The following is a 16,884-nucleotide window of genomic DNA, read 5'->3' as shown; positions in this document are numbered from 1 at the left end:
AGGTATGAATCTGTGCAGGCAGAAGTGAGCAGTTGGAGAGCTGATGCTGCAGAAAACAAGTGCTGTGCTGAGCCTGTCGGGAATTTTCTTGCTGGTTCACAATTATCCCTGTCTGTAATGGCTCTTGCATCTTCTAGGGGAAAACCCAAGATCGTTAGAGGACCCTGGTGCTGTGTGATCTCTCCCCAAAATGTATATTTTATTTTGCTCTCTGGTAGTTAAAAACTGACATAAACCCTAGGGTACAAAGTTTAACATCCTTTCTAAGCTTATTATAATTAATTAAGAAGTCTTGTTGTTTTTAATCTTGTTGCGTTTGCACCTGCAGTGACTTCCTTTGGGACAGTCCAACAGCATGCTTTATGAAAACATGTTTTGTTTTCACCCTGTTCATCTAGAATATTGTCAAGTCTACAAGTACATTTTTTTTTGCCTCTAGTATACATTTCCTTCTACTTATTAACATTGATTTTCATTTCCAATCATGTTGCTGATTCCCCTGCTTCCCTCACTGTGCTCTCGTGTGCTAATTACCCTCAAACTTTTATCTTTTCTACCAAACATATTAAAGAGCATAAACTTACCTTGTGACAAGTGTGACTTGGGCAGGGTGTAATGCGAAGCCTTCTAACTATTGGAATGCTAAATGAGGGCATGGATTTAGGGATGCTGTGAAATCCCCTGTTTAAAGGTTTTATAGAGCAGGTTCTACTTGAATACAGGGTTTTTTGCTTGGTGAGCTTCCAGAGCCTATTTAATTTCTGAAATTTCTCCCCCAGTGGCTCAAATACGATATGGGAGAGGCTCTGTCCTGCCTGGTCTCCTCAGTGTGATGGTGAGGTGGGAAGTGCTGGGGAGCAGCAGCGAGGGCTGGGCTGTGGTGGGCTGTGCAATGAAGAGCAGCGTATGTCTGATGTGATGGAGAAGAGGGAGCACTTGAGCTGTTTCGTAGCCCTATTGCTTTGCAAACTCATGCTTCATTTTCTTCTTGCTTTAATGCTGACCTCTTTCCAGCCTTTCCTGCTTTGCTCTCTGTCTTGCCCAGCATTTGCATGGCCTGGGCTGATTTCTGTGTTTTGCATGGATTTCGAAGGGACATTCCTTGACTAAGTCAAAGTTCTCACCAGCATTAAAGAATATTCTCATGTGATATCCTTAGATCTCTCTTTCGGCTTGCTGGTGTCTTTTGTACAACACACTGCTGAGTTTTGTACTGGATATGCAGTATATAACCCGTTATACATCAGACACCGTGTATGTAGAATTTTGATTTCTTAACCTTTTAAATTTTTTTAAAATAATAAACTATACATTAAAGACCTCATTATACTGTGAAATTAAATTACTACCGAGCAAAACCCATAAACATCTCCAAGATAGTTTCTGTGTTACTCTAATTTTTGCCTTACAGGGTAGTTTATTATGTATTGCTATTGCAGATGAGGCAAGAGATGAGTCCAACTCACAGGTTGGGAATGGTTCAGATGCTGACCACGTATCATCTGAAAGGTCAATAGGCCATAAGTGGAAGGCAGGGTTGTCTTGAGATCACTCCTTGGAATGGGCAGGGGCTGCATTTAGCAGTGATGGAGTTTAAACCAGAAGTTAAATCACAGACCTATCATATTTGTATTTTCAGTCTTGTATGTTCACACTTCTCTTAAAAAAAAAAAGTTTCACTTGGACTGTGCACCAACATTTGAATTAAGAGATGACCCAGCACTGTATGTATAGCTTATTGCTGTTGGTTGGATTCAGCACCATTATTTTAATTTTCTTTTAGTTTTCATTCTCTGTTTCAGTGTTTATCCCCTGGTCATTTTGTTTTTTGCTAATCGTGAACTGTGGATCTCAGGCTAGGTATCTTGAAAATACTGTATTACTAACCCAACTGTTTGCTTTTTGTGTGCTTGCTGACTGACCCCACAGAGCCTGATCAAAATATGTCGTTACTGATGCCTGACGCTGTCACCCACATCCCTTCAGAGATGACTGGCATTTACCCAGCTGGTTGATGCAGATGAGCAAAATGTACTGACCAGCAGTTTGTGTTGGAGGAAAATGAAGTGTAATTTTGCAGTTTTGGGAATCCAGCTGAGAAAGGTGGGGAGGAGCATAGCACAACCCGTGGGGAGTGGGCGTTTTGGAGCCTCCCTCCACACGCCGCTCACCAGAGAGGGACAGAGGCTTCTTGAACAAACTTCACATGTTGTTGATGAGTTGACAACATTAAGAAATGTATTGCTGTGCCTGTTGGTAGATAAGCATTGCATGTGACAGGGAATTTCCCCTGTGGACTGCAATAAAGGATATTGGCACTGCCCTTTGAGACACTGGTGTATTGGCAAAGCAGCAGATGACCAAAGCACACACCTTTTCACTGGATTCAGGACAATTTTGTACTGTCAGGTGGATGGACTTTGCTGCTTCCACTTGAAAAAATGTTTATCCCCACATTGCCAAAGATTTGGCTTTTTTGTGTGAACATGTGGCTGCAGGGTTGGTGGTTATACTCAAACTGTCAATAATAACTTCATGGTTTCCTGAGCTAATCTGCTTTATTGTTTGGTTGTCATTGATGAATGACCCCTAAAACCAAGAACCATGAGGGGCAGCAGCCGGCCTAGGGCAGCACCAGCCCCCAGCACCCACCCACACCCCACACGCGTGGCTTCCTTTCTGTGGTACGCATCAGCTTCTTCCCCACCGTGTCAATATAACTGGTGAAAAATGGGTATTTCTGACTATAACATTCTGAACAACTTCAGGCTTTATAGATTAAATCTCACATCTTGAAGCGCACCCAAAAGCTAGACAGCCAATGCAGCACAGAAAGCAATAGGAGTTAATAATACATGTGAGTCTCCTGCCACGTCCTAAGGCTTTTTTCTTCAATATTATTCAAAATTTAGGCACCTTTCATATTAATTAAATGGTAACTTTCTGTATCCTGCGATCAAACTATCCAATAACGCTTGCTCAGAGCAATCAGAAATGACAAAAATAAAGTACTAATATAATTTTATTATGAATGATTTGATCCCTGGGGTTTCTATCATATTAAACAAAGAAACAAATTAACCAGTGACTGAATTAAGTGGAGGAACTTGCATAATGCAGAGGCAATAGATTTTTTCATAGTTAAGCTGCCACCTACTTTCATGTTTCAAGTCCAGTTTCCAGGTTTCCCCATGAATTTCCTGGAAAGAATCTTTCTGCCGTGTATCCATGCATATGTTGGCATGCAACTTTTTTTTTTTTTTTCATAGGAAGTGTAGTAAAGAATATCAGAAGAGAATTTTGAATGCCTTTCCAATCTGCATTTCCAAATCTGCTGGATCAGTGATCATTCATCAGGACCGTGCTGGTGGCTTGGGCAGGTTTGTGAGATCCTGTCCTATGACAAGTCTTTGTGGATGGCTCTGGGTAGCATCTCCCATGCCTGATGTCACCTGGCTGTGCTGGATGGGATGCTCTCTTTTATTTACTCTCACTTCCCAGCTTTTAAAATAATTATCATCTTTATTTCAGCCGTTAATTTTCTGTAGGAGACCATTGCACATGTAGACTATCAGATAGAAGAGGCTCAAAACATTTCCCCTATTTAGATAAGTATTTACCACAGCAAACAGAGATATTTATAGGTGGAAAGTCTGTGGCTCAGCCTTCTGGTGAAGGTACGCTGCAGCTCAGGATGCAGCAGGAACAACTCTTTGCTGGAAGCTGCTCTGACCAGGAGCCTTCCCTGCATGCTCTGCTCCGTTTTATCATGGGGAGAGCCATGGTCTGTCATGTTGGGATCTCTCTGTGTTACTGGCATAGTGTGAAAAAAGTTTGCTGGGATGTAGTCACTGATGTTTAAAAGCACCTATGCCTCTATAAGTGCTACTGCATGTTACACTGTGTTAAATTTTGTATTATATATACATACATAATATACATTGCATTAAACTTTGCCCTTTAGGTAATGGTTGGGTACAGAATGGGACTTAAATCCTAGGGCAGCAAAGCACTTTTAAGTACCTTGAAGGAGGTGAGATCATGTGAAGGTCTTTGAGATGCACTTGTCCTTGACAGAACTGAGGTGTAAAGAGGGACTGCATTCTTGACTCTCAGTGTCTGTTTTTTCATTTTCTTCACGTTCAGACTTCAGTTTGTCAGGTGGTTCCAGGCTGGGACCATACCAGTGGGCTTTGGAAATGATGTGGAGTTTAGGTATTTTCCCCCACAAGACTCCATGTGTCCGGCACACAACTGATCCCATTCTGGCTCTTACCCCTGTTATTGTGAGCACAGAAGTTTCCTCTTCTGGGAAAGCCAAAGCAGGTCTGAAATTGGGAGTGAGCTGGAGCATCTCTGAACACAGCAATGAAGTTCCCTGGCTATGACCAAACAATGTTTTCTGTATCATTTTTTTTAAGGCTTTGTGGTGATCATGTGCGCTGCTGAGCTTTTGAAATGTACCCCTTCCTTAAAACTCTGGCACGTGATCCCAGTCAGTGCAGAGGCATGCTGTGAGTCCTGCAGGGCTCCCACGCAGAACAGGAGCAACCCAGAGCACACCCCCCTCTGTTGTTGTGGATGTGTATTATTTACTGACAAAATGCCAAGTGTGGGATAAGCACTTTCCTGGCTGAGACAATATTGATAAAGAATCTAGGAATCTGCAGTGGAACTGGGATTTTAATTGCATTCTTGCCCCCAAAAGCTTGATTTCATGGTAAGATCAATAATGCATTTAAAAACAGAGTACAGTAAAATATCTGTATAATATACTTAAAATCCGTACGCAGTGCATTACTGCTTCATTATTTACTTTGCTCTGTCTTGGTTGGACCTGGTGCTGCAGTCCCCTGGGCAGTGGCTGTCAGCAGTACCAGCTCGGTAATGGGGACATGAAGGCCGTGAAGCTTCCTGCGTCCTCGTGAGATACAGACTGAGTCTGTATGTTTGTAATTGTCAGTTATTAATTAACATCTTCGCTTTGGGATTGTAATGAGCAGGTTTGGCACAGGCGCAAGTATGGGAAACTCTCAAGTCGGCTGTTTGCCAAAATCACTGTGGTTTGTCTGCACTGGGGATGGGGGCATGGTGTAGGAGCCAAACCCTCCCTGCTCCGTGTGGAGCTTCCCTCCATCTCATACCTGCCCGGCCACACGGCTTCAGGTCTTTGGTCCTCTTGGCAGCAGTGCTAGACATCGGCTGTGCCGAGGGAGGGGAAGGACAGGGAAAGTTATTAAGTCCCTCAGCTTTTAATGCTGCATCTCATCCTAATGTGCTGTATCAGATGACTTTGGGCACATACCTCTCTTTTAAAAAAAGATACTATTCTAACAGAGGGATTAATCAAAATTGGGGTAAGCTAAAGCATGCCCATTCTAGTCAGCCTCTGGTTTCAGCAGTTGTTAAATAATGGCCAGCCTCTTGCTCCTCGCTATAAACATCTGGATGAGGATGCTGAAAGAATTAGATTTTGTGCCTGAAAAATGACATATTGAGTAGGAGCTCTGCTTTCATCTCTGTGATCATGTTTTTAGGAGAATGTGCGCAGAGTCTCAGCGTTAACATTCTTTAACTGCTCCTCAAATTACTAATGCTTCACGTTGCTTTAATCCATTCTGCTGTAATAGCTTTATTAGATTAAACTCCCTGCTGAGCAAGTGAGGAACAGTGGGATTATCACACTTCCCTTTGAACAGCCAGTAAAGACAAAATAAATGGTTAACAAAATAGAACAAATTCAGTTTGCAGGTGATCTGCAGTTCTCAGCCTCATGGACTGTGGATAGGCTCTGAGCGTCCCTATTATTCCTTGCTTGAAAAATGCCTTTTTAGCGGCCTGAAGAAATTCCTGAGGTAAAAAAGAATTCCTAATGGAATAAAAGTTCCTCTTTCCCCTTTAGATGTGTTGCTAATTGCATGCTGCCAACTGCAGGGACAGTGTGAGGAAAACCTGAAACTTTATTTAAAAAAAAATATAATATTTTTAGCTTCACTTTTGATGAAGCCGTAGGTGCGCCAGTAACAGCCTTTATCCAGTGTCTCCAGAGTGGTAACTCCTAATGACTGATTTTTATTCCCCCACCCCCCCACCCCCCTGCAAATCTAATTAACTATTTGAAGTATTTCGTCAAGAGGCTCACGGTTACTATACACAAGCAGTGGGTGGCTCTTCTAGAGTCTCTTAAAAACTCAGTTTCTTCTCAGCATTCTTAAAATCCTCGTCTGCTGGAGCAATTTGAATTTTGTTATTAGTGACTGCTGGAAATCATAATTCAATAAAGACTAACTCATTTAAAAATGCTTCATGCTGAGTGTGCATTAGGTAACTTGGGAAACTTAGGAGACACAGAAAAACATATACTAATATTCAGGTCTACACAGGAAATTGGTATGGCACTGAGCAGTTTGAAGGAGGCTTTTTGTATTTTTTTTAAGAAGCTGCAGAAAGGTTGGAAGGAATGCAGTTTTTTTTCAGTAAATGTATTCCTTCCCTCTCCCCAGCATTTTTTTCTTAATGTGCTGGCATCCGTCCAAGGGATTTAAAACCTCCAACATACTAGAGGATAGTGAAAATATACATGATAAACATTTCTATAATAATTTCATAGATAAGTAAGAAAGCCGTCATGTTGCTTTTCCTAAACTCCTTGTATGTCCCTTATTACATGTCTCGAATGAGTTTGGAAGTTTTAAGTATCTCTCCTGCCCCATCTCTCCTATTCCCTTTATGGCAATAATATTACGGTCATAGAATATACAGTCTTGCCATAGGGGAATGGGCCTCCTGCTTGGGTTTTTAAGCCACATCTGCAGCTGCAGCTGGAGCAGGCTTTGAAAAATATCGGTATAATGAAAGGATGTCATTTTCTAACAATGAATTCTCCTTCAGAGGACGCTGCGCCATTTCATTCCTGCCCAGCGCTGTCCGGCAGCTGTCTCCTCTGCAGTTCATTTGCTGCTTGAGTTCACCCTAGGAAATACACAGGGGTATTTTTTCCCAATTTCTTTCCCCACAAGTTGTTTCATCTTCAGAATCACAACATTTCCTGCCAACATCAGAGGTTTCCATTCTTGTCTCCTCTCTCCCTTGTTCTTTTTAGCCATTTTCAGACTTATATAGCCCTTCTGTTTCTTACCATCTCTCCCTTTCATCCCCTGGTCCTCTCGCGGTGCCTCCCTCGTTTCAATTCTCCACTTAGCTGGGGTTCAGAAAACAATTGCCTTCTTCCACCTGTTTTTCCTCCTTTGTTGCTCTGTGGTTTGATTTAGCCTCTCTTTGTCTGCTTTCCCCTTCTGAGTCCCATCCCCTTCCCCCCCTTTTTTTTTTCCTCTCGCCCTCTTTTTAAAATCTGAGAAAATGATCAATACTATCCCCCCCAGTTTGATAAGATAATGCTGGGCTGATGTGGTGGAGATGGGCTTGTTGTCATGGCAGAGCGGATGGAGAAGTGGGTGAAGGTGCCCCAGGCGCGACAAGGGGTGCTGTGGAAATGGGAGGCTGAGGCAGGGCTGGCACTGGCACCCCGCTGCAGTCAGCGCGCCCCGACTCAGCCTGGACCAGCCTGAATAAATAGATGTAATTCAGCGGATAAAAAGCTGGGACAAAGGCCTGGGTTCTGCGCCCAGGCAAAATGCCCATGGAAACAAGTTGGCGTACGTCAGAGCAGAGAGGCTGGTTTTAGGTTGTTTACCTAGGAGATAATTTAGGACAGGCTGACAGGCAGGAATGTACTCCTGGGCAGCTTTATGCTGCGGCTTCCTTGCGTTTTCTAGACTTTCTGGCCTATCCTTGTGCCCCGTGGCTTTGGCCACTTTGCAGCAGAACAGTGTCTCCTTGACGTGAGGATGCTAGCGGCAGGGAATCAGCAGTGCCATGCGGTCGCTGCCAGCCCTCAATGCTGGGCGGGAGGGCCGACAGGACCCCAGCCCCCTCGCTGGTTTGGGTGGGTGCTGTGTCCACACCAAAAGCTGTTTTAGGGGAGGTTGTGTTTTTTAAAAAAAACTTTTCTCTTTCTTCCTAATATTGATGATGTGGGAAGGGCAGGTAAAATGTACTAGGGAGAGAGTCAGAGCTTCCCCGGACTCTGCCCACCTGTTCGGTGTTTCTGCTGCCTTTCATTTTCTGAAGTGTTACATATGGATTACATATGTCTTTCTGCTGCAGCTCAGCGGCTGGAAAAAAAAAACAACCAAAAAAACCCAACGACCACAAGGAAATCAATAAACACCTGTTATTCCCAGATCCGTAGTTACTTGGACTCAAAGGTGCCTGCAGGCAAAGTTAAAACAAAACCCCCGGTAAGTCTATCAGCCTTCACAGCTGCCTACTTGCCCACACGAGGGAAGGTGTAAACTATTTTTTACAGTTTATCTTATTATTTTATTTCTTTATTATGTTTATTTTTATTTAATTATTAGATTTTATTTGATTTTCAATTCTATTCTATCTATATTTTAAAATTTTATTTATTCTTAAATTTAATTTTCATTTCAGTATTTTAAACCTATTTATTTATTTAATTTATTATGATTATTTATGTTAACTTTTTATTTTTTAAAAGCTTATTTTAAAAATTTAATTTACAATTTTTATGTCATTTTAATTTTTATGTCGTTTTAAATTTTTATTTATTTTTAAATTTTACATTTAAAGTTTAAAATTTTATGTGTATATGTTATTTTATTATTTTATTTATTTCGTTTTGTTTCATCTGGGTTTATTCCGGAGTGCCCCCTGCACCGCTGCTGTGCCCGGGCGGCCGGGCCGGGGGCTCCCTCGCCGTTCCCGGGGCTCCCGCGGCGTTGCCGGGGCGAGGTTGCCCCCTGGCGCTCTCCAGCTGTGCCGCCCGAGGCACCGGCGTGCCCGCTACGGCCACGCTCCGCGGGGAGCCCGCCGGGACCGGCTGGGAGCCGCTGGGAGCCCGCCGGGAGCCCTCCAGGCCCGCTGTGCTTGCAGGCAGCTCCAAGGCAGCGGTGGTGGCAGAGGGGTGCCGGGCTGTGTGACGATAAATCAATCAGCGGTGAACACGTTGAGCACGGGTCCCTTTTCTCCGGGAAGGAAGATCTGTATTGGAAAAATACTTTGGAGCAATTGCTGCCTGTGGCACGCAGGCACAGGGGATGCTGCCAGCAGGTGTGCCAGCTTCTCCAGGAGCCTTCCCTGCTTTCCCTCTGTATTTGCTAAGGCTTGGTTGAAGGCCTGAGGTGTTGGGAAAATGCATTCACTCAATACATGGATCTTGCTCTTCTGTATCGCTTTGAGACTGCATTTCCCACTGCTAGGAGTTCATGCTTCATGAGGGACTTAGCACAGGGCTTCGTTCCTCCAGCCTGTACCTGGTTCAGCCCTACAGCGAGGCTTTAGCCCTCGCCCCCTTGGCCAAGGGGTGCCCTGAAGGCAGCCGGTGCCTTGCTGTCTCGTGCTGGAAAAGAGGGGTGAGGGCAAGGCTCTGCAAAGCTTGGAAAGAGCCTGGCTGGTTTTAGCCCAGAGGGAACCAGACCCATGCAGATTCCTTGGCGATTTAATCCTGATGTGTGCGGAGAAGCTCGGGCCGACGGGAGGGTGCATAATAGCGCATCAGAGGTGGGCGCTTTCTTCTGGCTTTGTAAAATACATCATTCTTGCAGAGGACAGGAGCATGTCGTGCCACAATTAAAACATGTGGCAAATACTCCTTGGCATGCCAGCAGGTAGTACCTTTTTATAGTCCTGGGTATCATCAGAGACCTGGAAACAATAGCTGAAGCCAGTGCTATGAAATATAATTTCTTTAAATGTAAGAAAAAAGAAAAACTCAGAAAATTGTTATGGCATTTTAACTAACTTCAAGTGTGCTGGCTGGTTCAGTCGCCCCTTTGATGTTGCAGCCGGGTGACCTGGCCTCCCCTGCCATTCATCACTGACTGGAAATCAAACTCTTCGGTTCTCCTGCTTTACAGTCCTTCCTCTGTTCTGCTAATAAACACAATGTTATTTAAAATAACCATTCAGGAAGTGTTCAAAGGGGATATCCATATATGAATTTTAGTGAGAGTGCAGTTTCTTGCTGCCAAGTCCTAACCTTCAAACTGCAGCGCAGAAAAAGATAGCATTAATCTGCGGCACTGGATTTGTGAAGCATGAGGCTCACAAAGCCCTTTGCTCTTGTGGCAACTCTGTGAACAGAACCTTGGGGAAAATGTCTTTAATTGTTTCATTTCACCTTTGTTTTCACAGTGTCAATTGATGGTTAAGATAACAGCTATGTAAACCCAAAGAATCCTGTTTGTTAGAGGAGTATGATCCGAAGCGAAGTAGAGAATTCCCTTATGACGGTCCTTAGACATGGCTCAGCCAGCAGTCCCGGAGGCAGGCAGTGTTGGAGAGCCGTGCTGGAAGGGAGCAAACCGTGGCAGCAGTGGGCATGGTGCGCGGGTAACACACCTGGGCACAATGTGCATGTAACACCAGTGTGAACCTTGTCTCCTGGCCTCACTCGCATTGTGAACTCAGCAGTGATATTTTAACTGCTTTATTTTTATTTCAGCAATACTGTGCTACCACAAGAAACAGGGCTTCTGAATAACTTGGTGTCTTACCCCGTTTTGTTTGCACTGGGCTAACAGCAAAGATGTGGTCATCGCTGTTTGCCAGCAAAGCAGTTTGCCAGCAGCCCCTGTGGTGAGCTGCCTGAGCACTGCACGCCTGCCATCCCTGGCAGCAGACACGTGCCAAACCTACTCCAGGATATCATCAAGGAGATGGTCAGGAAAACCAGCAGTTCTGCAATTTTAAAGAGAGTAAGAAACAGCGGTAGTCGATTACATCATGTAATTTTGCCTCTGTTGCTCTCTGGGTAGTGTCACTGCTGCGGCCATCTGCCGTCATTTCCTTCCCCCTTCCTTCTGCGTTGCACCAGACATGATGGAGTGCTGGCTTGGGCGTGGGAGGAGGGCAGAGGCACAGCTGGAGCTCTAAAACATGAAATAGTTATCCCTTTTCCCCATTGCTCAGCTCCTTCCTGGCCCTGTGGGTGCCCTCGCTCCTGGGGTGGCTCTGCTTGAGCCCACCTCCCCGGTGCTTGGCAAGCTGCTCCGAGCCTGAGGAGCACCAAAGCCATGGGGTTGTGTCCCCCTGGGGATGGAGTGAGCACCCCGCTAATAGCTGTGGCAGTTCACCAGCCAAGGGAAACCCCCTCACTGGGGTGGCACTGAGGCTTGATTAGAAGAAAACAAGTAAAGGATTTTGTGTTGTTTTGGACTTTGGCAGAAGTTTATTCTCAGTTTTGCTGCAGATCCCCTTTTTAGCAATTGCTTTTACAGTATGTTGTCTGTATTGTACAGGAATGAATGAAGTGGGCTAGGAGGGACTGTGCTGTTTTTTTCATAGTCTGCGTATTTTCTCCTCTTAGATCTGGTTCTTTTCATCCTCACTGCCTCTTCGCCTTTACCTTTCTAAAATGTCTCCTGCTGCAAAACTCAGTTGAAGCCAATTGCCAGGTCCAGCCTTGCAGCCCTGCTGCAGCCTCCTGAAGCCGGGAGCAGCCAAGGCTCCCAGCCGTCAGCAGAGGAGACTTCTGGTCAGTGCCTTCCTTTTAGACCTATCACTGACTAATGTTTTGAAGACTGGATTGTTATTTTAAAAATAATATATACATGGCAAGGAGCAGAATGGTATTATTGTCTGCCATGTAACACAAGTATACCTTCCTGGGAGGAGGGAAAGCTGATCGGTTTGTGCGCATTTCAGCTTTATGTCGGCACGGACTACCCAGCTAACAAGAGTTGTTTTAATCTGATCTGTTTTATCTGTGGTACACAAAGTAACAGATGTGTAAGTCTAATACAGTAAATTGCTGTAAGTATTATGACACTGTGGAAATATTTCATAGCAGCACTAGAAAAAAAAAACATTTAATTTTCTGATTTCTTGCGGAATATGGAATGGAAAATATGTTGATTTAACTCTAAAAAAATGCACAGTCGATTTAAGGGGGAAAAAATAGTAAGTAAGAAAGAAACCCTTTACCATATCTAATTTCATTAGTAAACTGTAAATGGAAAATGATGAAGAGGTAAGATTTCAAAGGGCTGGTAACCCACACATTTTATGTAGCATTAATCATGTGCTCTTAATTTTTCTGCAGCAGAACTCTGCAGCACTGTGTTCCTGCTCTGTGATTCACGGGGCGGTGGGCGATGGTGAGCAGCAGAGCCTGGCTGGGACCCCCCCGGCAGTGACATGGGGGATGCCGCGCAGCCAGCCCCATCCACGGGATGAGATTTATGGCCACGTGCCGGAGGTTTCGTGCCTCTGCTCAGGTGGATTTGAACCCCGCTTTTCTGCTGGCGGCTCGTGCTTTCTGCTTTACCCTTTCAGAGGCTCTTTCTCTTCCAAGCTGTAAAGAGGGTTAAGAAAGGAATTGTCTCTATTATGGTAATTAAACTCCCAGGAAACAGCCTCATTAGACTAATAAAGAGTAAATAAAGCAGGCTAGGACACACTTTTCTTTCCAATAGTAGTGAGCAACACTTACCTCCCTTCCCTTTGCCCACCCGCCTGTGCCCTGCTCCTTGGCTGGGGCAGCAGTGGCCTCTGCCTGCCTGCGCCTCTGCCTGCCTGCACCTCTGCCCTGAGCTCCTGCCTAGCCTCTGCACCCATCTGTGTTTAGCCTCTTACAGCTTTCCCAACAGATTTCCTCTTGGGCCAAAGTTTTCCTTGCTTGGTTGCAGGACATGGAAAAAGAGATTTCTAATGCTCGGGGAAGTTTTCAGTTGCATTTTGCTTACATTCATTAAAAGCACCCTTGGTTTTGCGCACTGGCTTCACAAGAGTAGCAGTTTGGAGCTGATGCAGTGAAAGGCTGCAGCACGCACTTACTGGATGCATGTAACAAAATCCAAGTGATGGATATTGTGTTTTTGTTTCTTGCAGAAGTGACATTTGCGGCACGCTTCTGGGCAGTGTTGCTTCTCCAGCGTTGACCCCAGCTGAGGCAAGGTACCGCACTGAAAATGCACACATAGCTCTCCTGCTTTTTTCAGAAAGCAGATTGTGGAGGGAGAATGAAATTAGCAGTAAAAGTATTAAAATATTGATAGCAATCATTGCATGTCCTGGCTTTACTAATTAATTATTAATTTTACCTTGAAGGTTAGTGTAAGAGATGGACTTTATTATGCCTTCACTTAGCAAGATGTTTGACTATGTATTTTTAAACATTATCAGGTCTCTAGCAAATAGCTCTCATTTTTTATGGTTAGCAGTTGGGATTTACTTTGTGTGGCTTCATAAAGTGGGAGAAAAGATTATGCTGTGAAGGCCTTGAGGAGGTGATCCCTCTGTCATGTATTAGTAATTCCTGCTGATCTTTACTGTTTGTTGTCCTTTTTGGTATACTTGTTGCTTTTCCATATTGAGGGACCTTTGCAGCACTATACAGAGTAGAGAGATGTCTTGGCGCTGTAGCCTTGGCATTGCGAGATGGTTGAAAAGGAATTGGTTTCACCATAAACCCAAGGATGCTGGCAGCTGTGGGGTCAGTGGGTGCTTCCCTCCCCACCCGTTCCCAGCTCTCTAGTTTGGGCATGCACCGAGCAAACGTGCTCTTGCAGCTGCTGGGCTGGGTGCACGCAGTGCTGGGAGGTGTTGCTGCATTCGGCTGTGACCAGTGGCTTCTGCTGCTGCAGGCTCTAAATACAAGGCTACAAGCAGGGAAGCACTGGCCGAGCTCCTTCTGAGGACATGCAAGCTGGGTATTGTCTTTAAATAAATGCATAAATAATACAATTTGATGAAAAACATTAGTACATATATAATTCATAAATAATTTTTAAACTGGGCAAACCTTGGAATTTACTGTGAGGAATATATTTTTTCTTTAACACAACTTTGGTATTGATGTAAGATTCAAATATGGAAACATTTATGTGCATCTGTGGCTTCGCTCGTGAGAAATCTTATTGATTTCAGTGAACTGTACACACGAGGAAGATCAGGTCTGTGTGTGCAGGACTGGAGCTTTACTTTTGTAAACTTCCCATTTCCTCTCTTGCATCAGAAAGGTTTAAGAGATCTGTTTTACTGTCTTGAGGGTAAATGCCTTTCATTTCTGAAATGGTAAAACCCACTTCTCACTTGTTTCTCTTAAAGTGGACCCGTTTTTAAATGTGGACAAATGGAAAAAAGCTTCACCAGCCTCCCTTGGGGGGAATGGGGTTACAAACCTCCAACTTTGGAAACAAATGATTTTTATATTGTCGGTTTTAAAAGGGAATATCGGAAAAGGAAAATTTTGCTGTAACGTTGTGAAAAACAGAACTTCCCCAGTCTGGACCTTTTTAAAGTAAAATTAAGGAAATTACAGCTCTCTTTTGCATGCTGCTTCCCACTTTTAGCATCTGCAGTGTGCACGCCCAGTGGAGCTGCTAATGTGTGTGAAGTTAAGATGTGCTTACTACACTCTTTGCAGGACTAGGACTGTACTTCTCTGTGTCTCTGTTGTGCAGGGACATACACAGGTGCACAGGGATGAGAGCATTCACTTGAGCAAACTCCCATGTAAGTTTCAGAAACTTGCTTGCTCAAAGGAGTTATAATGCCCTGCTTGGGGTTTTTTGGGGTGTGTGGGTGTGGGGGGATTATGTTTATTCACTGAATGAAATGGCAAAGTTTGGTTTACAGAACTCTGTAAGGTGCAAGGAGCCCCAGTGCTGGTTTGCCTCTCATCACTGCCAGTTGGATATTGATACACTTAAAAGCTATAAGTACACTTTTTAACCAGTGCTTTTTAAAGATCTTTTGAAGGTCTTTTCCAGCTGCTCTGCTGGTACCTTGTCTTAGCACAAACCACACACCAAGCACACAAGTCCATCAGGGCTATTAAGCATAAAGATGCAGACACAGCTTCTGCCTGCGGCGGCCGAGAGGCACACACTGCTGGGGACGGGGAGGCCATGCCATGCCATTGTCCTGCTCTCACTCCCTTTCCACGAGCATCCCCTATGGCCACTGCACAATCAAGGTGCAACCACCAAGGAACCTGGCTGCGATGCTGGTTTAGTTGATCTTCAAGAAAGAAAATGCTCCTTCTGCACAGAGTCAGGTCTCAGTTGTACCAACACATAAGCACACAGACTCAGTCTGAGGTCAAGGAATTGGCGCTGGTATAACAGAAATGTGATTTTAAGAAACTTGCTCCCAATTACCCCTTTCCTTCCCCTTTCAGGGTATCATTTCCAGCAGAAAAATACCATGTAGCATCCATCTTTGTCCACATAATTGCGGGGTGTCTGTCAGCACGGTGTAATCATGTGTATGCATATGACATAGAAGCAATTAGTTTACAGTATCCAAACGAAATAGCCAAAGAGAGATTGTCCTGCTGTATTATGTGACTATCTTGTATAATTTCTATTATGTAAGTTATGGGAATAAAAGCAAGATTAAAAAAATATCAACTAGAATACAGTTAGCACCAATTCTGGAGAGACTGGAAGGAGCAGATACCCCACTGCCTTGCCACTTTCCTACTTATTAGCCTTATCAAAACGTTTTCCCCCAGGTAATCATAATTTCAGGACAAATTATAAACTGTGATACTTTACATCTGCAAAGGAAATGGAGCTTTGTGAACGCCTCCCTGTGCTGATCCTCCCTCCAGGTCGTGCCCAGGTGCCATTGGTGCCCGGGGCAGCGGCTGGTGGGGCCAGACCACAACTCCTGGAGATGTCCAGAGATGGCATGGGAATGGGAGAACAGCAGTTGATGAGCTGCCTACTTGTGAAGAGGTGGTTTTATGCCTATCAGGAGCACACAGTGTGTTAGATTCAGTTGTCTTAAGCCTGGTGCAGGCTCTCCTCTGCTTTAAAGTGCAGAAGGTAAAGCACTTTAAGAAAGTTTTTCTTTGGTATGTCATTCGTGGTTTCTCTTAGGGGCTCTAAGGTAGAGAGATGACCTTCAAGAGGTCTGAGGCTTGGAGCAGCCCTGCAAAGCCTTGGGTGAAGGCAAACATTGCCTTCTCCTCAGAGATTACTGGTTTGGGACAGCTACAGGCACTGGCAGTTGCTGGGTGTCAGTCTGCACCCCTGGGGCAGGGTTTCCAGCGAAGGGCTCCCGCAGCCCCTGCACCCTACAGGAGCTGCACAGCTGCAGGGGGTTTGCTTCCTGACTCCCCGCTGTTGCACATGATTTCTCTGAGCTCAGGGGTTTGATATCAATCCCCTTGTCCCTCTCCCTGCTGTGGGTCACTGGGATTCCTCACCATCTTGTGCCTGGAGCCAGGCAAGAGGTCCCCCTTCCCACCAGGCAAGTAGATCCAGTAAGATACATCTTCCACAAGGGTAATTCGGGCAGCACCAGTCGTTGGGGGGGATTGAAAAGGAGTTTTAACTCCTCCATTATGGCTTTTGCGATGAAAATGTTTTAGACTCTTTTGAGCAGCAGAGGCCAGAGTGGAAAGCGACACTATCTGAGCAGCTCCCGCTGTGCTCGGCAGCACAGTTCCTCCCCTTCCAGCCATCCTCATCCTCGTGCCTCCCCAGGTGAGGATTTGCAGCAGCTCCTTCTGCGGGAAGTGGCTGCTTCTCCCAGCTCCCGGACTGGCTCTGTGGCCGCTCGCTCTGGAGCTGTGTCCTTCCTTGAGCCTGGCACCAAAAGCCTGATTTGCCGTTATTACACACCAGTTTAGGCCAATGAAGGGCTTAGGCTCAAGAGAAGATAAGCTGTTCCTGAGCAGGAAAGAGGACAGCAACACGATACTAATGAGAAATACTTTGGGTTGTGAGGGCAGCAGGCAGGTTATGGTCTAGAAACCTGCTTTCTTGGCATCTTTATGAAAACACCTGTTAGTGGTCATGCAAGGAGGTCATGGCCATATGGACAAGAAAAATAAAGTGACTAATG

At 44.9% G+C, this 16,884-nt stretch overlaps 1 protein-coding gene across 12 annotated transcripts in view; it reads left to right on the top strand.

The window, feature by feature from the left end:
• The window catches only part of LOC308053646 (uncharacterized protein), a gene marked incomplete at its 5' end in the record, with an annotated part of 168,661 nt that overhangs the window by 68,341 nt on the left and 83,436 nt on the right, over window positions 1–16,884 (top strand). For 6 of the 12 annotated variants that reach the window (XR_013923704.1, XR_013923708.1, XR_013923709.1 and 3 more), the window contains 6 exons: window positions 3,270–3,380; window positions 8,167–8,300; window positions 10,219–10,781; window positions 11,393–11,560; window positions 12,128–12,302; window positions 12,916–13,736. Coding sequence is in view for 2 of the 12 variants with exons in the window: in XM_080365167.1 (XP_080221293.1) it covers window positions 3,270–3,380; window positions 12,916–12,981 (177 nt within the window). The remainder of the gene's footprint in view (window positions 1–3,269; window positions 3,381–8,166; window positions 8,301–10,218; window positions 10,782–11,392; window positions 11,561–12,127; window positions 12,303–12,915; window positions 13,737–16,884) is intronic. The other 6 variants (XR_013923706.1, XR_013923707.1, XR_013923705.1 and 3 more) reach the window with 5 other exon arrangements.

The sequence above is a fragment of the Falco punctatus genome (assembly GCF_963210335.1).
Source record: "Falco punctatus genome assembly, chromosome: 14".
Classification (NCBI taxonomy): domain Eukaryota; kingdom Metazoa; phylum Chordata; class Aves; order Falconiformes; family Falconidae; genus Falco; species Falco punctatus.
The sequence above is the reverse complement of the archived record's forward strand: the minus strand, read 5'-3'. Positions and strand labels throughout refer to the sequence as shown.